The 22,005-nt window shown below is 41.8% G+C and overlaps 1 protein-coding gene across 2 annotated transcripts in view; it reads right to left on the bottom strand.

Annotated features, from left to right (window-relative positions):
• Positions 1-3,925: 3,925 nt before the first annotated feature.
• The window catches only part of LOC128748178 (gamma-aminobutyric acid receptor subunit gamma-3-like), a 103,160-nt gene continuing 85,080 nt past the window's right edge, over positions 3,926-22,005 (bottom strand). The window contains exons 9-12 of one of the 2 annotated variants that reach the window (XM_053846662.1): positions 13,698-13,900; positions 8,007-8,030; positions 7,727-7,919; positions 3,926-5,942 (exon numbers count right to left, since the gene is read on the bottom strand). In XM_053846662.1, the coding sequence (XP_053702637.1) occupies positions 5,629-5,942; positions 7,727-7,919; positions 8,007-8,030; positions 13,698-13,900 (734 nt within the window). In that variant the 3' untranslated portion in view covers positions 3,926-5,628. Of the gene's footprint in view, positions 7,920-8,006; positions 8,031-13,697; positions 13,901-22,005 lie in introns of both variants that reach the window. The other variant, XM_053846672.1, reaches the window with a different exon arrangement.

The following is a 22,005-nucleotide window of genomic DNA, read 5'->3' as shown; positions in this document are numbered from 1 at the left end:
CAGGACAGCAGGATAAATGACACAATTTACTCCAACAATTATGGATTTAAAATGGTGGATTGACAGCAGATGGTTTTTAGTAACATGAAGCACAACAGCGGTTCTATCATAATCTGCACTTAGCGGCTCTTGTTGTTGGTTTTCAGGGAACTGTAAGTCATTGCTTCCCAGTGAGCCACCGCAGCGAGCACTCAGCAGTTGTTCGGGTCCTCCAAGGTTCATGTGGCGTATCATCGAGCTGCATTTTGCACATTAACACTGGCAGCGGGGGCAGAATGAGTGGTGGCAGCAAACCAGAGGGATGTCTGAAGGATGCACTCTATGTCCAATGAATCGATTTCTAGAGACTTACCAATGAAATCTTGGGTTTTTCACATCATACTCAGTTTTCCAGTCCATCACGCACGTCTGAATCAGCTCACAGAGGTCCGACTGCTTCAATACAGATTTTGACATGTCAAAAACTAAAACAGGATGGTACACCAATCCACGACAGGAAATGTTTTACCTGTGAAAATTTCATCAATGAAAGTCAAGTGATTTCATTAACTATTGGTTTGCTCTGGATTTTTATTGTCACAGTGGTCACACAAATTGGGTTTGCCGACTCTATTAGAGGCATTTATAGAAAAAAAGAAAACACTACTTACGTACCTGAAGGCAGCATAGCGGAGGAGACCAGAGAAAGCCACTGCGTTAAGGTGCATGTGCACAGTAGATGGTTATTACTGAAGCTTTCACAGCTCTGACAACCCATCCTCACTCCAATGGTGTAACATTAAAGTTGGGAAAGTGGACTTCTGTGTCTTAGGGGAAGTAAAAAAACAAAACAAAAAAAACAGGTTTTACTCCCATTCGTGGTGGTGCAGGAAAGCGTGAGGCGAGGGCTAGCGGGGAGCATCACCATGTTGAATGTGCTGAAAGTGTTGAAGCTCTCTTCACTGAATTACACTGGCTGTCAGTTGCTATTTATAAACCCTTATGTGGCGCTCCTCCTCAGTGGCAGAAAGTCACACGGCCATTTGATGGATTAAATAGCAATTTCAGAGAGACGTTTTTTCACATGCCGCACTGTCAATGCGTCAACGTAAAACGCTGAAGGCTGCCTTTTTCATCAGTGTAGGATGCAGACAGCAACTTTCCCAACGTCAAAATATCACACCATGGATGTGAGGATGTGTTGCTGAGAAAGAAACAATTTTTCGGTCTTGTTTAAGGTGTCACACATCCATAGTGGTAAAAAAAATCAGTTGCCTGGGTGGGTGGAGCGTGGATGTGTGCGGTCATCTTCATAGTTTTCAAGTGTTCTGTTCTTGTCATCGACAATGAACACTAAAGTAATAGCAGGAAAAAAGCTTCAGAGTGGCAATGTGCTGAGACAAACAATGATGTCAATCATTGCCAAGTAAAAGTTCACCAGCAGTGTTCAGGGGAAAGTCGGATTGCCTCCCCACATATGCTAGGAAGACTGTGTTCTGTCCTCCGAGCGCTTCTTTAATCCATGATGATCTCCCTGGTCTTGCAGCAGAACTAGAGGAGATTGCTTGCCAAACACCACCGCGTCAATCCCCAACATCAGGCAAACTAAATGGGCATGTTGGTAAATTGGATGGCCGCGCTGAGGACACATCCTTGCAATGTTCCAGCATTCAAGTTCAGCAGGGTGATCTAGTCACACCATCTGGTACCAGTAAATGAAATAGTCTCCAGGAACACACTGGCAAGATGGTTCCAAGTGGAGGTGCTTAAGTGCTGACTTGTTGAACGTTGAACCCCAAGATCAGTCCCAAGGGAAGTTACATGATTTTGAGTTTATTTTATTCTATTTTATTTTTAAGAGATGATGACATCATCTTGAAATCCTCATAACTCATAAAAGTGATAAACTAGAAGCCTTCACTGATGTATGTTTGATCTGAAATTGAAACTCAAAAAACACATCCGCTTTTCTTGACTTACCTACCTGTCAAAATGTATGGCATTACATTTTTTTTTAACAAAACTCTTGATCTCTTGTGTATTTTGTCGATTGTTTCCCACCAGGCTCCAATAAAAACATACACACGCCCTTAAAAGCCATATAATTCCTTACTCATTGGAACAAAACGGCGTTCAGATTGAAGAGCGTGTACTTGAAGTCATTGTCGAGCCAAGAAAATGTTACAGCAGCTCCCACACTGACACAGATACAGACGCAGCTTACATGATCACACGTGTGCAAATATACTCCTGAAGCATGTAGTCACTCATGATTGAACACGTATTGCACATATGCATTCACACACAGAAGTGCATTGATTCCCTGAGGAGTGTTTTGTCACAAGGGGTGTCCATTCCCCATCGCAAAGCGAGCTGTCACTTTGCAAGGACGAGTGGGCTCATGAGTTAAATCTATGCACACACACACACACACACACACACGTGCATAGTTGAGCCCTCACACACACTGACAGTTCAATCTTACACTGCATAAGTGAATCCCTATCCATTTCCAGCGTTCGCATGCCGCCGAGCTTGTGCCTTGTGTAGGTGGCAGGAAAGTCTTCCACCCTCCGACTGCGCTCACTTTTACCCGCTTCACGCTGCCTGCTTTAAACTAGGTCAGCAAATTCAGGGTGAAGCAATGTCGTGCTACTGCATCTGTCGCTGTGTATTAGTTGAAATTAGTCAAGCCGAGCCCCGGAGGACAGTTGTAACTCATTTGATTGTGCGGAGACCTTCATTTGTCATCATCCTGACATTTCAATCGTTGTTGACTCATGAAACAATTAGAACATGAATTGATCCGGAAGTTTGTTTTTCAAACAGGGGGATGGTAGCACTCGTCATCATTTTTAGTGGGGGCACATTTGGTTCTGACTGATCCGTCGCAGCCTTGACAGGTCCATTCAAAAAGTCCAGCCCTGCGGTGTTGCTCCAACTTCAATGTCAGTGCAGTTGAGCTTCCACGAGGTTGGCAGGAAGACTGCGCGTGGAAGAGGTTGTGTACACGACAGCAAAAGTTATTCAGGATCAAAACGAATTGGGTTTGACAAAGAAAATGCCAGCCAAAAGTATTGAGCTTTTGGCTGACCTCCACTTTCCAGGCAGCAAATGCCAGAACCAGAGTCAGTCACTGGCTCGTGACGACTTGGAGCACACAGTCCCTATCATAGCAGAGATAGAGCACTATTTAAAACTTACATTTGACAATGTCAGGTACCTTCCCCAGTCTTCCCCAGCTACACAGGCTGGGAGCCGGTCCCTTGGAGGGCAATACTTAAAATGGCTGAATAAAGAAAGTAGTTTATCATTTTGAACCTCTGTTCAAAATGATAAACAGACAGATCTGATGTCAAGAGAATATAAAGGGATGTCCAGAAATGTCTAAGATGTCTACAGCGCTCACTGCTAAGGTGGTCAGTTCAGTAGCGTGATGTGGTCGGTGCAATGCTGTGGGGTGGTTTGGTGGTGGAGTCAGAACTGCAGACCACCCTGGCTGACCTTGATAGGACCTGACATGAGCAGCTGCAACAGTGGAAGACTGAGGTAAAGCACAGTCTTACTCTTGAATGAGTTGTCAAGTGGACTTTTGGACCAAGTTGACCAAATTCAGCCTTTCGTGTCAGGCTTTCAGTTGAAGCACATGTCCCGTCCTCCCAGGCATATCCTGATATCGCGGAAGTGCATCTTTGAAAGTCCATTCCCGGCAGAAAAAAAAGAGAAAAAAGATGTTCTGCCACTTTGCAATGAACAGTGACTTTATTTTAGGCATTAAATAGTTGTCATTCGCACAGGCCTCTCCAGCCAGGAGCCATCACTCACTGCTGATCAAACCCTAGTTGAGGAACGGACAACGTTAAAAATGAGTAAACATTAGAATAAAGACTTTCCTAAGCCACTTGATTAAAACATTATTTATTAATATAAGCAATGCATCACAGACTAGAAAAAGGAGAGCTACTTTCACACTACATCCTGTTACCATAAAATGTTTCTCCGAAAGAGAGCTGATCCAGGATCAGAACAGCTCTTCACAGATCAAAGCTCAAGTTTGAAGGAGAAACCAGGCGAGGAATGTTGAAACTTTGGTGAAGGGAAAACAACAAGAAGCAGCTACAGTTGCTTTGTACTAACAGCCAACACTGATCCTGGGTCAGTACTCTGATTCCAAAAAGGGCTCTAGAAATACTCATCCCAATCAGTTGAATCACGCGGATGACTTCCATGAGGACGTAGAAAATAGTGATTTGTTTGTCGTTATTAAAGTATCTCAATGGACTAAGACACTTATAAAGTGTAGAAGTATCGGAGGTGAGGAAAGTTTACCGCCGTGTGAGTCCAACGCTTCTCAGTTCAGTCAGTGCAGACCCACCAGTGAGGCACACTCAGCAAAAACACAATTCACTCGATTCACTTGAATCAAGGTGCGGGACGGCAAGTCAATGAATGCCACCCGGGAAAAGTGAAAAAGCTCTAGTCTGGAGGCTGACTGAAACTTTGGATTTTGATCAATAACTCAACTTTTTTCCTGATGCTGCCAGCTCCATGTCTCTCTAAGTGAAAAACGGTTACCATGTGACTCTGCCTAGAACTGGAGAATAATATGGGGTGTGATGTTGAACAGTTTCACACACACACAAAACAATTGATAATATTTGTGGAATCAGACCATATTACCTCCTATTTCTCACGGGACTGGAGGATAAAGCCACTCCCCCGTACAGGCGTTGTGGTGCCAAGGAAAACTTTTGTTGGGCCACATCACATCCACTGAATCCAGTCACCTGGGAGAAATCTCTACAAGAGCCACTGCCCACACACCCTTGTTGGAACGCAGGACTTGAATGAAAACCTTCGGGTACAGAGCCACTACTTCCACAAGTGAGTTCACGTATGTTGGCAGCCGCATGTGCCGACTTGATGCCATACTCCATTACGCAAAACAGAGAGTTCAAATTTCTGCTTTTCCTTACGTCTTCCTCTGCCTCCTCTGTCGCACTCACTACAGACTTCAATGGAAAGATCTGAAATTATGACCGATCACTGAGAGTGATCACTACGTTAAGATGAGGTGCCCTGTGAGACGGCAGTCACACAGGCACAAATCTGGTACTGTCCTCTGAAGGCTACCAGAAGGGATGTCTTGTTATTATTTCAGAACTTTATTTTGTGACAATTAAAAAATGTACTTTGATGTGTTTACTTATTGCACTGTGGTTGATGGATACACACACACACACACACACACACACACACATATATATATATATATATATATATATATATACATATATATATATATATATATATATATATATATATGAATCCTTGGCCACGCATCACTTGCAGTCAGTGTTCATTCTTCATTTTTCCCGCCTGAGAGGAACAAGCGCACTTCACTAAATCCATCATGAATATTTACCTTCAGTTTCAATCAGTTCATAGCGTTGATATTTTTGCTGAGTGTACACTGACTCGAGCATCATGGCAACAAACGCCACCAATGATTTAGCTTTTGATGAGGATGGAGGAGGCCCAAATATGAACTCCGTTTGGACTGACTCAACTGTGAAGCAGATCGACTGCGGCCTCACTACTGGCCTAACATACATTCCATATATAACAGTATGAAAATAGAAACATTAATTATATACATCTTACATAAAAAGCTTCTCTGAACATACAAATACTGGGTGGGGGGGAGGGAGTGTGGGGTGTTGATTGTTCTACAAAGCCCAACAACTGCAACGAGAACACCATAGAACAGTAAACAAAATGTTGCCAACAGCGTCGACCTACCTCAACCTGTGGTCTTGTGTCCATGTACATGGCATCAATTTTACATGTGTGAGTTTGGGGGCACATGGGGTGGGGGGATTGTGCGACTCCATTGTTGCCATCGATCGCCAGCCATAAGAACAAGACGATGCAATTCACCTTTGTTTGTCGTTGACCAGAAACTGGATGTGAGGCGAAACGAAACAGCAGGATTTGAAAGTTCTTCCGGCTCAAAGCCAAACAGTGTTGAGTGGCTCATTGAAAGCCAACACGTGTGGTGAAAAGCGCCAAAACAATGTTGATCAAAACTGCCGCAAAACACCCGTGGAAAGAGCACACCCGAGGGAAAGAGTTCACACGGCGGCTGCGAAGATGAACGACTCTCTCTCCATTTGAACTTGCTAATTCATCAACTGGATTTATTTAAATAATTTGTCATCTTGGCAGCCGCTGTAAACCTTCACACAGTGTTGTAAAGCTTTATGAACATTTAATCCGCTAAATTCGACCCATCGCCGAGACTGAATCATATGTAACACTTCAGTAAAAACACTACAAATAAACTGGTGGAGAAAGATGATACAAACAATAAGACTGCACAATATCATGGGCATTTTTCAACATGATGTGTGAAGAATTATACCAGATTTTGTTAGCATGAAACACTTTTCCAGTCTATTTGAGCCCTGTAACTGTGGCAAAGTCCAACAACTAAATTGGTGGCAATTGAAAAAAAGGGCAATAGCACATTTCATATATCAGTGACATTAAGCTTATAGCGGTTGCTATTAGTTTGAGTGGCGAATTACACGTTGGCAGCAGAAATGCAAAATAGAAGAAGGTTTCCTGTACGATAATTAGTCCACCAAGGAGGTTTCAAATTTGCTCTGAATTTCTATATTGATTTAAAGGGGCCCTATAATACCATATTCTTCATTAATCTCACATGCCTCGTATGGCATCCATAAAAAAGAAAGAAAATAAAGGTTGGTTTTTATGGTGTTTCATCCAGTCAAAATGGCTGCTTTGCTCAAAATTTAAGAAAGTTGGCACACTTGAATGGCTTCCAACTGCTGCTCACGAAGTAAGTTCAAGCCAATCGTGGACACTTAATACCAACGAAGGGGGCTGAAATCAAGAGCGAGATCAAACTGAATATAGAACAAATAACTTAGTTGATTCCAAAGAAAACATTTCAGTTTTTGATTTCACACTTTCTTTGGCAGCAAGAAATAAATGAATCTATACTACAAATAGACTTAAGCTTCTGTATTCAGTATTCAGTTTGTTCTCGGTCTAGCTCCCAGTTCAGTGGTCTCCACTACAACACTTGTGAGCGGTTAAAGGTTTTCCTTCATGAATCTTGGGTATTGATGAATAGTGTCTCCATATTTTGAATGGGCTTACGGAGAAAGAAATCTTAAATCACAATTTCAAGCTCTTTCTTTTACCTGCGTCCGCCAATACAGCCACGATATTGTGCAGCCTGACTTACAACAGAAGTCAATGTGCTGACAATGCCTGACACAGAAAGTTTGTGTGCATCTTTCGCAAAACATGCAATGTGGGGAATAAAAGACGATGAATAAAGTAAAAGCAGGGATCTATGTAAACGCTGTCTCTCCACATCGCACCCTTTCTGAAGAAGGCACTATGGGTGCTTCGCAATCTTGACCAAGATTCAGCATCCGTGTCGCCAACAATCTCTCCGGTCTCAGAGAGCTGAAACTTCTTTAACAATAGAGGCTTGTTGTCCTGAACCGAGCGTTTGCTGTCGTGACCTGACCTTGAAACCATGTATGACAGCATGTCCAAACCCTCCAAAGGCAGCAACAGTTTGTTCCACTTATGGCCGGACTGGCTTGTGCTTGATAGATCTAGAGGTAGAGGTAGCTGACCCAGTAGACGATGTTGAAGAGCAAAAACGAAGTCGGAAAGAAAACCCGGGAGTAGGAATCCAACTCACGAATGTTGACGTGGATCCGACCTTTTTTCCACCCGCCTTCTTTGCACTCTTCGTAGCAGCAGAAGAAACTTTTGCAGTCCTTCCCATCCAGGCACTCGTACATGCAGTTGTCGTCGTAGTCGTGCCAGAAGAGGGAATTCCCCATGGGCATCATAGGCCGAGGGGCGCGAGTGGCGTTGAAAGATGAATAAGCCTTGGTGAGAGACACAGTGATCAGGAATGAGTTCTTAAGCACTCAGTTGTCTAACGGAGTGACACAGTCGACAGAGAAGAAACTCACCATGTGGAAACGATGAGCCTGTGCCTGTGGGAGAGAGGGGATCAGTTCAGCACAAGTCCCAAAACATTAACTTTTATGACAATAACGGTGTAGCAGAATATTCTTAAAATTTAGACATAGCCGACCCTCTTTGGAAGGTGCAGGCCAATTTTTTTGACACCAAACACTGAATCAAAGGACTCGTCCACAGTCTGTTGAGACCAACTGACAGGATTTTTCGGAGAAAAAATCATTTATTTATTTTTGTGCGATGGACAGTACTTTAATGTTGAAGCAGTTTTTGAGATGCAATAAACCAGAAAAATAAGATGCATTTATCAAACCCAAAAAAGCATATTGATGATAATCTGAAATGCATCGGACAATTCATTGTTCATATATGAAGCATATATGCAGAGTGTTGTGTGGACGAATGGTAGCTATAAGATCTAGAATCATATCATAACAATCCAGCCAAAAATGAATGATTTAAAGAGTCACAAGACGTGAAAAGGAAAACTGTTGGTGGTTTTTATTTCTTTTTTCGTGTCAATGTTTCCTTCCTGCTTCAATCATCAGAGGACAAAATGCTTGTGATGTCAATCATGTTGTTGACACTTGCTTGTACTCATGTGAGTGCGGATGAAGGCACACGCTGAGGTGATTGACCCAAACAGGTTTTGAGGGCAAGAGCAAGAGAGAAGATGAAGTCACACCCGATGAAAGAAGGTCTCTAGTATATCTCATCAGGGAACTTTCTCACACGGTCCTCCATTGTCTGAGCAACGTGAGTGATTTCACCAGTCGCACATTCATCCTGCAAGCTGAAGATGAGTGAGAAATTGATCCCTTTTGCACTACTTGGCTGCACCAACTTCAGTCCAAGAGAATGAACATGTGTCAACTCTTTATGAGGTCTTTTACACTGGCACAGTCTTTGGAAAGAACTGGTTTGGAGCCTGAAAAGTTGGTTGACATCTGGAACCCTTTGACTGTATGAACCATGTTATCACGTTACGGCCAGTCCACACTTACGAGATGCATTTAGTTGTCTTCCATGTCTCCTCCTCATCAAAACTCCAATCGATCAACCACCGATCATGATCGGCCGATATGAGCCGATCACTATCTGTCCCTGTCCAACTGGCCACGTGTGCTACTGATGAAGCCCCGCTGTTTGTGATGCGTCTGCTCCTCAATCTGTCATGTAAACTTTGCATCCTGCAGCACATGCACGGGGAAAATGCTGTGCAGGGAAGCGTCTTCACATTAAATACGCCATTGAAAACACCAGCGCTTGACAGAGCATGGAGAGTTTTCTGGGTTCATGAAAGTGCAGCAGGCTGTTAGCGCAACACCAGCAAATTGCCCAAAAAAGAATTACGAATTTGACCAAGCCAGATGACCAGCCTTTCTCAGGTGTCGTTCACGCAGACATGGAAAAGACCAAATCCGTCACCGTTTGAGTGCAGTGTTGACTGCCTGAAGATGTTGCGGAAACTTTCATAAATGCAGTGCTCTCTGTCTTGGAGACAAGCGGCCAGTATGTAAATATTTCACAGACACAGAAAGGTCTCTTGAGATTCACCAAACTGCGACGTCTCACATCAAATTATTTGTTTTTCAGGTGTCCTTTTGAAAGAATATTTGCTGCATTCTGCAAGGTTTTTCTTTTTTTTTTCCTCCTTGAAGAGGTATATAAAAACATGTCTGATTTAAAATGATTTAATGGTTTATTTTTTTCACATCATGTACACACAAAGTCTCATCATTTTTATTACAAATGCATAGTCATGGTGAGCGGCATCAAAAATCCAGATCGGAACATCCCTAAACCCGTCAAAAGTTTGTTTGCTCAATGAAAACAAATATTTCAGAATATTAGAGTGTCCCATGGTTTTGCTGGTGAGTTGTTTACACTTTATAGCATCCTAGAACTTTAGTTCTGTTTACACTGGAATGAACTGGAGCTAGTTGGGTAGAATACACCAAGAACCAGTTCCAGATCCACAACCGCGTCATTGTTAAAGGCCACTGTATGTTTTAGGCGCCAGTAGTCGGGGTATGATTATTAAAACAACCACAGATGCGTTGGGGAGCTTGTTTGGAAACACAGCTATAGTACCTACCTAACACACAAACTCCATATCGTCACTGCTAAAAATACTGGCGCTTTTAAACATTAGAAAATCAGATACAAAAGGTTGCTCCTCCAGGATTCTACAACCCCCAAGTGGCTGTGAAAGACGTAATGCACTGTATTTTCCATAGTAAGTTTGCGTAGTTTCCGGCAAGTTATACCCTGGTATGGCTGGTATATATAAAAAATATGTTAAATATCATTTCACACTGACCGACATTACCGACATGGAGTAAGTATTTTCTTATGTTTGTGATGGATGGACCCGTTAATCTCGATTCCGTCCCACCACAGATCAAGGAGGTCATTCTCCAAGTCAGAAATCTCACATGATCAAACGTCACAATGGTCACATGGTCACACAACACAACACAACACAACACACGATTATGGTGTTTTTAGTTGTAAAAAAGAGGAAAATAAGCCAAAAGAAACATCACAATGATAGGACCACTAAAGGGAGATGAGTGATGTGGCGGCAGATGAGTGACATTTATTTACTGCTCATGATCCAAAACCTAGTATTTTTTCCTGTCATCCGCTCATTTCTCGGCTATGTTCCGTTCAGTGTGACAGTTCAAGTCGAGTGCAGCAAATGTCTCCTTGTGATTGTTCATCACAATCTTTGCACTTTGATTTGAAAACAGAGAGAAAATAATGACTCCACTAGGACGGACGACTCCACTCCTCTTATTTAGCATCAATAAACAAAAAACGCTTCATTATGGATCACACCATGAAAAGCAAAAACGTATTGTTAGTCATTTTAAATGAAGAAGAGTCAAGTAAAGTTCGGCGTTCAGCATGAGAGCTACCTTCTCCTTCGGCTTCATTACATTCCGCCTCATTGAGGCTCTTGGAGTAGATTACTATGTGATTAACCATTAGTGCAACGCACAGAGCTGATAATGACAAAGCGCTCAACATGTATTTAATGATGTTCCAGATTAATGGAAAAACTCCACTGAGCTCCAATAGTAATGTCCGAAATACATCATCCTCTGGTGTTATCACAGAGAAAGTGTTCACACATTAAAGACAGAATCGCCTCCGAAGAAATTCGGAATTGATTCTTTGAGCGAGTTCGACACTAATGCTCAGCTGTTTTCTGCACGACGTTGAAGGCTGGAGTGGGGCGCTTTAATTTGGGTAAAATCTGCACACAGAGTCATCCTTAAAGGAAGAGTGGGAGTCGAGAAAATGTCAGATGTGTGTGGTGAAGAACCAGAAATGAATGAGTGGGAGGCACAAAGGGGCCGAATGCTGTGGGGGTGAGGGAAATATGAGGCTTCCCCACAGAACATCCGTGCGAGGAATAGAAAAAACACCCTTCCAAAATAAGGGATAACTGAAAAGCCTTTGAATTGTTGAGCCCGAACTGACTGCATTCCAAACCCCTGGATTCATTAGCCGCAAGTAGCAGGCTTTAATGAAGAAAGAAAGATGGCAGCGGCATAGAGTCGGTTAGCTGTTGAGAGTCGCCGCCTCTGAAAGCGTACGTTGACATCAGGTGCAGCCTTGAGAGCACCCACGCAGAGCTGCAGGCTTGAACTCAAGAGAGACGGCACAGAGGATTTTCGCAGTTGTGTGTTCATGCCAGACACCTGGCACCCAAACACACGGTTAAATATCAGCGCAGCAATAACATCCGCTATATATTAACACTTACTTGCAGACATTAAAAAAACAAACAAATGTCAGTTCTCCGTATTTCTGCCCAGCAAACTGTCAGGATTCCGATATATTTTGAGCAACAATCACACTCATGAAACCAGGCAGGAAGCTGGGAGGAAACAGCAGGAATATTGAACCAAATATCATGACAGAAACAAAAAGTACATCGTTGATGATACTCTCATTCTGCATGACATCAGCAAACGTCTATTAAAGTGGTCAATTATTTCTATTCATCCGTGGTGTGCCTGGATTCTTCTATACAAAATTGTGTTCCAATCATTTCTATTGTGTCAAAACTCTAAGACAACACATGCCAAGAGTCGAGGGTCATTCAATATCATATATATATATGTATATATATACACACAAAACTCCATATCGGCGCTGCTCAAAATACTGGTGTTTTTAATCATAGCAAAGTCGAATACAACATGTTCCACCTCCTGGATTCAACAACCTCCAAGTGGCTGTGAACGTAATGTACCATATTTACCATATTTTCCATAATGAAACATAGGATATATATATATATATATATATATATATATATATATATATATATATATATATATATATATATATATATATATATATATATATATATATATATATATATATATATATATATATATATATATATATATATATATAGATGCACACACACACACATATATATACACATATATATATATATATATATATGTGTGTGTGTGTGCATCTGAACGCTCACGTCAGCATGGTGTGGAATGAAAGGTCTATCGTTGGTGGACTGAGGGCGTCACACCACCAGCCTCCTTCTCAGCCACTATTCCTAAATTGAAGCCAGGCAACAAAATCCATTTTCTATGTTTGGCAAGCCCAATATGAAGGTGATAAAACTTCAAAAAGCCAATGACAGTCATTTATCCGGTGATTCACAAGGAATTAGTTTTCATTTGTGGCAGCAGCTGAGGCTCTTCCACAAGATGGATGTTTGGGTGCGCACAGGAGAATCGAATCACGCTCCTAGTTTTAAGGTGTTTTGGTCGCTGCTTTGTTTTTTCCACAGGCGATGTGATGGATAGCTCATCACGTATTCTTGATATTTCAGAGACGTTGCATCTTACTGTCAATCTTTCGTGAAGAGGAATGAGACACTGTTTCTGATCAATGTCAGGAAGTCAGAGGAGGCCCAGTCAACATTCTCAACCTCATCATCTCCATTCATTTCTAGTATTTATGAAGCTCAAGAACATCTTCCATCATCCATCCATCCATCCATCATCTTAGTCCAACCAGGAAAGTTGACTGAAAACAAAATAAAACGGAACAAAAACTAGGGTATCCTGAAGTCCATCCACCTTCACTACATCTCGTGCAGGTATCACAGGTCAATTCAGAAACATGCTACATAGAGCTGCCAATTGAAAACACAAGTTAATTTTTTTTTTCAGCAAATCATACATTTCACTCAAGCTCTTGTTTGTTTTGGATTTTCAAGGACTTGGGTCAAACATACACCAAGGACTCATTTCCAGATCCATGTTAACTAAGACGCAGTATCGCTCAGTATCACTCCTCTGAGGTTGCAGACGCTGGACTAACATCATCAGTATGATGGAGGATGGAGGGTGTGGAGCTGACATTAGTGACTTTAGTTGGATTTTGGTTATCTAACCCAGATCCAGCTCTGTTCTTCTGCTGTGTCTGAGAAGAGGTCTCTGTATGATGCAGGCTGTCAATCATTGAAACAATTTAGCCCCAAAATTGTTGTTCTTGCTCCTTGATATTGCAGCTTTCTACAGATAATAATAATACTCCTTATAACACAATACTAAGAGAATTGACCAAGTTGAGAATGGCATTGATTGCCAAAAGCAGCAGCACAGCTTTTAAGGAAAACAAAGAACACATACCATAGCCATCCTCCTCATCTTGGGTGGCGGTCTGCGTATGCTGTAGGAGTAGTAGTTGAGCATGGCGTATTCAATCATGGCGGCAAAGACAAACAGGAAGCAGACGGTGACAAACAGGTCCATCGCCGTCACGTAGGACACTCTGGGGAGCGAGTTCCTGGCCACTGTGCTCAGCGTGGTCATGGTGAGAACAGTAGTGATCCCTGGAGGAGGGAGAAGAAAGCATCAGGGCAAAAGAGCGAGGCAGAGGAAACGCTTGCATCACACACACGCTCCTTGAAAACCGTTGTTGGGTTCACGGTTAAAGGTGTTTGGCGCTGACTTGCTGTCACTCAAGATAATGGTGGAGGCACTCTCAATTTGTCAATCTTAAGCTAGACCAGTGATTGGACCTGCTCTCTTCTGTGAAACAGATTCCGTATTTATTCTTAATTTCAAAAGGCTCTGGTAGCTCTCCTCAAGTGGCTGTGATGCAATTATGTGTCAGAAGTGGATTTGCAGGCAGAAGGCCTCCGTTACACAAAGGACAATCCCTGTGATGAAGAGGCCTCCGCTGACACCTGCTCATGAAAACTGTGTGAAGTGGCAGCTCGGTCTCTGGGCCAGGCAGCGTTCAAAATTCCTCATGTGTGGTGAATGAGGATTTAAATGTTTGGAAGGAGAATGTGTCCTTGGTAGTGTCACATTGAAGAGGAGGGCCTGAACTGTTTGACGGGGGGACATCAACTTGTCTTGAATTATCGTGACACATTCATGATCGTGAATGTGCACTCACAATATTGTTGTTTGTCTTGGCCATTTTGTTTCTCCCGCCACGTTTTTCATCACGCTACTCCTGCCAGAGCTTTCGTGGTAGAGACGCGGTTCGAAAGCAAAAACGTGGGGCCCGACCAGGAATCGACTGCTATTACTTTTCTCGGACCAAGGTGCTAGCTTTCCGAAGACATTCCAGGTTTAGTGGGATTTTTTTCCCGTTAAAAATGAATGGGAATATTTCTTTTACGATTTTTCCGTTAAAACCTCACCAAAAACCACAATAACCATGTCCGTCATTACGTTAAGTGTTTTATTGATGTCTCCACTACGATTTAGTATGTTTGATCATGTAAGACTTCATCTTTAAACGGCGTGGGGTGCACCACGATCGGAAACAGTAACAATGCAATATTCGCTGACTATGAAAAGCAGATCACGCTGTTGACATATTTAAAATTTACACTGAATTGCTAACCATGTATTCTTGAACGCCTAGTGGGCCACAACTTTGGCCAGATTTGGCCCCAGTGCCTTGAGTTTGACCCATAAAAAATAGTGCCTCATGTGGGTCATACAACATGTTTTTGGACACAATTCTTGACATAATCTAAAATGTTACTCTGAAGTATCTGTGGAATATATATATACATATATATATATATATATATATATATATATATATATATATATATATATATATATATATATATATATATATATATATATATATATATATATATATATTCTACACATATATATGTATATATATATATATATATATATATATATATATATATATATATATATATATATACGGAACAGATCAACTTGAGGTTTTGCTTCCTTCTTTACAGCAAAACAAAAGCAAGCCCTCGCATCTCTCCAAGATCCTGAGGTTTCAGAGTATCCTCTACTTTCCTTTGATTCAGAGATTGAGAATCATCGATTCCCCTGAAGAAGTTAAAGGCGGATCTGCGGGAGAGAGAACTGAGAGAACTCTCTTTTCATCTCCGAGAGCCCAAAGTTAAAACAGTGTCAGGGTTCTTAGTACAAAGTGGGTGTTGTGCCCAGTGGGGATTAGATAAATTAAAAATCATTTAACTGAAGCCCTGCTCTCATGACTTACAAATTCGGAGCATTCTCACCGCACCGGCAAAACATGGAGACTCTCACACAGAGCAAGCCACGATCTTTTGTGATGCAAATGAAAATTCTTCAGCAAATAGAACGCACTGAGGCATTTAGTGCAATAGACGAGCTACATCTCTAATTGTCCCTACATGCGATGATAATTTAAATAAATTACAATGCAAGAAAAGTCTTCTCCGCGTGGGACTTAATAAAACCAAAAATCGTTTTATGAGACATTAATTTCAGTTGAATTTGTCCACATGATGGGGAAACATCAGGGTGGAAGTGTTCCAGTGAAGAGTGGACTCTTTGCTGAATAAAATGCACAGAACAACATGTTTTGGTCAAGACGTAGTCGGAATGGTGCACTGAAAATCTCTTAAAGTTACAGCCCTAAGTTTGTGAGATTAAGTAGCTCCACCGAAACAGTTTTTCAGACATAATAGTTTAAAAAAAGGATCTAAAGACATCACATGAGAAGGGTGAGCTGGCTATTGGCATCTGTCAGTCCTCGAGCCAAACCTTGGTGACAAACAACGGAAAGGTTCCTGAAAAAAATGCCTCGGAGACAAACTTCATTTGCCTTTAAAAGCTTTCAACTACCGTTAACAGAGAGCGGAATGGTCTCCATTTGTCTTTAATGATGACTGGAAGTGGTCAGGAGCTGGCGTGGGTAATTACACATCACTTTTAATTGTGTCATCAGTGCCAGTGTTAGAAAAATTACTCCCCACGGTGCCTCAGAGGAAAGGATTGTGTTTGGCGGCTGAAACAAAATCAATGCCTTCAAAAGAGAGATGGACCCTCTGACATTAGTACCCACTGGGGACATCGATATCTTCGGCAGGGACACACGTCAATTCGTGGAACTCTCTGTCTCTCACTCAGCGTTCCCCTCACTTCTGGCTGACTTTCATCCTTGTATCCTATGTCTTTCAAAGCAGTGTTTTTACTGGTAGTTTCCATAGAGACGAGTTGCTGCCTTCTATTTCCAGCCACCTCCTCTGGTCTAGTGTTCGTCTAGACTTTCTCTGGTGTTTAATGCGGTTGCCAAAACACTTAAATTAAATGAAAGCCAGGGCTTCACTCAAACACAGAGACAGCAGTTTTTTATCTTAGCTTCATTTGAAAGATGTGACACCCCCTTGCTGGATTTTCAATCTATTCGGGGTCATGAGTTATCTTTGAGCACTTTAATTCATTCTGAAAGAATTGCCGCTTCATGGTGCCATGGCAACAGTGAGATTCTGGTCCGACAAAATAAAGTCGCACACATCATCCCAGACGATGTTGTGGAGATGGGCGATACAATGTGGGATCGCAGCTCCAAGCATATTCATTGTTATGGCGGTCTATCGAGGTGCAAAATCAAATCCATGTTGTATCATGCGGTCGCCTCAATACAGCGACACCAGATGCTGACCTTTGTTTTAGGATCTCAGGACAAATAATGCAGAACCTGTCGAAGCCTGTGTGCCTGTTAATAGAGTTGGGAGTGTTGGTGACGGGTCGGTGCCAGGTCCCGAGACAGGCTTGGATTGAATTAAGAGAACATCTGTGCTCAGGCTTGTCACAGTTCGATAGCTGACACAAAGGCTTGGAACAAGTCTGAATAAAAAAATACACAGCTCTGACATGTTGAACTCAACACCGTATTTTATGACTACATTAAAAAAATCAATAAATAACAACAACAACAACAACAATAATAATAATGATAAAAAGGGAACATGAATTAGCTAAGCATTTCAAGATAACTACAAGATGACACTTACAAAGTTGCAGGTGACAATCCCCAGTTTCTAGTTGGTACTTCTACTGTATACCGAGTTTCTAACATGACCAGTGAATAACTAAAACTGAATATTCTGTAGATGACCAGATTCAATAACTGTTGGTTTCAATCTCTGCACATGTATGGACATCAATTTCCATTGGCATTTACATTACTTACATGACATTCCCTCTAGTATACTACAAATGCGAGAAGCCTCATTTCCTCATACATTACACAGATTGAGAAGGAGCCGCGTACAGAACACATTTCTGCCCCTTCCAATACTGCTTGGATGTTGGTACTTTTGAGTTCCTCTCGTGTCCGTACCATGCCCTTTATATGACGTTGTGCGCAATGTTCAGTTTCTCCTGATCTTTCAAGTTTCTTCTCCAGAGTAATCCTGCATTTTCAGTATCAGATAAGCAGTATTTTCTTGAAAACCTTCATGATGTTTACATTTTTCATTTCCTTTGTCAGTGAGTCCCACATTTTCACTCCCACTATTGCAGTGTACATTAGTCTCTGTGTGGTTCTCGCATATGGTTGGTAGAAGTTCCCCCTTCTTCTCTGCTCCTCTTCATCAGGAGTTAATTTAAACAGTGTTTGGGGATGAACCGGTAGCAGTGTTTCATCATGCATTAGAAAATAGTTCATTGGTGTGCTCTGTATGCCACTTTATATACTATATCACTCTCATAGCCTTTCTTCAGCCATTCTTTTCTGTAGCAGAAGCAGTTGTCTTGTGTTACTTTGGTATTATGTGTTCCCCCTCAAGTCAGGTGTGGTTGATCATAGCACAGTACATGATAATGTACACCTCTGATACTCGATGAATTTCAAAAATCTTGTGCCTTCTATGTTCCGATTGGAGAATACTATTTTTAGATCCTCATCACTGTTGACAAAATAAGAGTTGTCACAAGTCACAGATATCATTTATGCATTGTATGAACAATTTAGATCCAAAAACTGAGCCTTGAGGTACACCACATTCTGTTATATGAAGTCACCGATTTCATGGTGATATCTCATGTTTTGCTTGTCACCCTCTTTATGCAGGGTATATGATCTTTGCGACATTCATTCTGTCAGGAAAGGCTGCTGTTTGTGGTGAGAGATTACACGTAACAAACACTGATATGAGAATCGGACTTCTTCCACTCGTACTCGCACACGTACCGGATATTATGTTACTGCACTTTTTTTAAATATTCCGAGTCAGACGTCACTCACCTGTTTTAAATTGTGTTGATGGTGACTGTTAATGAGTGAACGCTAACTAGCTGTTTGGTGTGGGGTCTTGATATGAGTTGTTTCACCTATAAATGGTCCATGTTCACAAAAGTGACTTTTTAGTTCACAACAGTTAGGAAAATGGCTTCAAGTTGATTAAATGTCAATTGCAATTAATCGCATGGCATCATGAGGGAGATATTAAAATATCTTGAACATTGAATATCCCCCAAAAATTTTGGTTTTTCAAGGTTACTTTCTCCTAGATTTAATGTCAAGGTTCCTCAAAACAGTTGGACAGATAGCTTTGTAAATGTTTTCTTCAACATAAAGACTGAACAGGAACTTGTCAAGTGAAGCTCAGCTGCATTGCGCTATTTCTGCTTTTGTTTTAGTTGTGTGTTTTCGCACCACTGCTCACAACACAATCTCACAACACAATCTCACATGCTTCGCAAAGAGAAAAAAAACAACAATATATGATTTTAAAATAGGGTTGAAACAAAGTGGCAACTGGCTAATACTGTAAAACATACAAACTCAATACAAACTCAGAATAGCAAGTTGACTGCTTGCTATTCTGAGTTTGTAACAAACACTATATATATATATATATATATATATATATATATATATATATATATATAGCTTGACGCTATGGAAAGACATGTATTGCCAAGAAAATGTGACTGAGAAATATTTAATATTTTACTTTGTTTAGGCCCCTCAGTGCGTCTTACTCTGTTTTGAGGTCTGCTGTCTGTTTTCCTTTAACAAACCTGTTGCTGGACTCATTCGAGATTAAGGTCTTCAGGGAAGCAAGCTCAGATATCTTACTTTCCTGTGCTTCTCAAAAAGCAATACCAGGAGAGTTGTGACTGACAGCTGATGGGAAATCCCGCTGAGTAAATGCTAGCACCTTGTCGGGGGACAGATCCTCAGGCTGCTGGGTGTAGGGAGGAGTTGGAGTGGCAGGGCAGTGCGGGTGCAGTGGGGGTGGTGGTGTCACCTGCCTTTTCCACACATTTCCTCCTCCGCCATCAGACTGACCCTCCTCCCTGGTTCTGACATTTCTCTCTGTCGCTGCTTGTCAGAGGCCATCACTTTGCTTTACACCCTTGTTTTGTTCCTCTCTTGCGCCCCCCACCACCATCTCTTATCGCTATTCTTTTCCTTCACCCCCTTGATCAGATCTGAGACTGACCAGTAAATGGAGGCAAAGCACTAAAGAAGGGAGGCTAAATGACTTTCTGCTGTCGAGCTGAAGGCGGACATTTATCAGCTTTGGGTCATCCACTCCCTTCCGAGGGAGAGCTGTGACCTTTCACTGCCACTGCTCTTGTCACGCAGCAACACCTGTGTGGTGTTGGATTTTAGTTGGTCTGATTTGACATGACAGTCGACAGAAAGACCAGTTCACAGCTGGACAGATGGACCTACAGTATTTCTAGGCAAAGCTCCATATTAAGGGGTAAAATGCCACCACACAATGCTGGTGTACAAACCTGGAGCCATGAATAATAAGGGTGAGCATTTGCATCACAATACTCCACAATATGACAGACGAACTGATACATAAGTCTCATCTTAGCGCACACACTCAATTGCTCTTGCACACAAAAGTACTTAATTGTACGTAGTATTGATGAGTAGATGAGGTTTCTTGACATAGTTTTGAAGAGTTGGCTTGGGGGTTGGTTTCATGAAACAGTGTCCTGATTCTCAGAGGCCACCAGATGGCACCGTCGACTGTAAACTGCTTGGACCTGAACAACTACAGTAATTCAATGAGCCCTCACATTATTTCTATACCAAAAGTGCCATCTAGTGGCCTCCGAAAAATAGGACACTGTTTCATCAAACCTGCAATACTGTATCATGATACCACATCTATCCATCAGTAACATTTCTAGTGGTTTTATTAGGATCCAAAACACAAGATGGAAGCGACCAAGCACTTGGACCTTTTCCCAGTTTAAATACAGTCAGTGAGTAGTTCAATGACCAAAGTATGGTTGGGAAAAAAAAACCTGCTGATTGAGGAGAACTGTAATGTGGAATATGGAATTATACTTGGGGATAACGTTTTCACTCTTACGTCTGTCAATGCCGACATGTTGTGTTTTGGATCCTAAACACTCCCGGAAGTGGCCTGTCGCTTTGCCCGGTCTGACTGGCCAGAGTGCGAGCTTGTGGCGGGAGTTGTCCCCCTGGGTTCAGACGGCCCACAGCCCTGCAAGTGCTCAAGTTCGTTTTGCAACCAATACCCTCGACTAGGAAGCGCAAAAGCAAGAGTGCGAAGAGATCGTGAGTTGATTCGATCACAGTGGCTTTGTATACTTCAAAATCACATTTAAGGACTTGTAGAATAACATAAAAATATCAAGAAATAACATTCTTCAACTGCACAGCTCCCTAACAGTTCTCTTTGTGACTTCACCGCTACTCATACTCATATATATATATATATATATATATATATATATGGGCATTCAAATCCTTTCAAAGGATTTCAAACCTTTTGTTGTTGTCCTACTTGATCCCTTGGATGTTCACCTGTCATCGTGACAACTTTAATCAAGGAGGTGGCGAAAAATAGTGGACTGCACACTGAGCAAGTCCTCTTTATTTTGATTTAACATACCAGAAAGAACCATCACGTGACCACAGGCAATGATTTTCCAGCCTTGATAACCACTTGGAATGACAGAACTCCAATATCAATTTATCATTTCCATGGAGATGTGTTGGATGATCTTGTCTGACATTGGTGGGCTGTTGAAGTGAAATTAAAGCAGTCGAGAAATGGGTGTGTGTCTCTATGTAAGTGACAACTAAAGTGTGAGGCTGATGTGGAAGGAGAGGCGTGCAGAGGCTCGACTGAAGTTCTTCTCTCAGATCGGCCGCAACACTGACAACACTAAAGACTACTTTAGTTATTCAATTACCAGCTTCCACTAGATTACACTCACAACATTATTCACGTGTGCTGCCTGTCCGAAAGGTCGAGGCACAATTGGGTCAAGTCGCGGGCAGTCGCTCCCGATACCATATGTCAAGCTTGACCCTCAATACTGGATAATCTGGAAGGGATTTAATAACACTGATACTGCAATAATTAATATAATAATATAATAACAATAATCCTCTGGCAGGAGGCTACGGTCTATCCAGACCAGAACCTCCCGACACAGGAACAGCTTCTTCCCCTCAGCCATCAGACTGTTAAATTCATGAACAGCCTTGTTTATTTTATTTTATTTTATTTTATTTGTCAGCACTTTATTCCAAAACACTTTCCTACTTTTCCTACCACTGACCATGGCAATAAATTAAATTCTGATTCTGATTCTGAATGCCATGAACATCACTCTGCTAACAGTATGGCAATTAGGTAAGCACTTCAGCAAC

Source organism: Synchiropus splendidus, chromosome 1 (assembly GCF_027744825.2).
Source record: "Synchiropus splendidus isolate RoL2022-P1 chromosome 1, RoL_Sspl_1.0, whole genome shotgun sequence".
Taxonomy (NCBI): Eukaryota; Metazoa; Chordata; class Actinopteri; order Syngnathiformes; family Callionymidae; genus Synchiropus; species Synchiropus splendidus.
The sequence above is the reverse complement of the archived record's forward strand: the minus strand, read 5'-3'. Positions and strand labels throughout refer to the sequence as shown.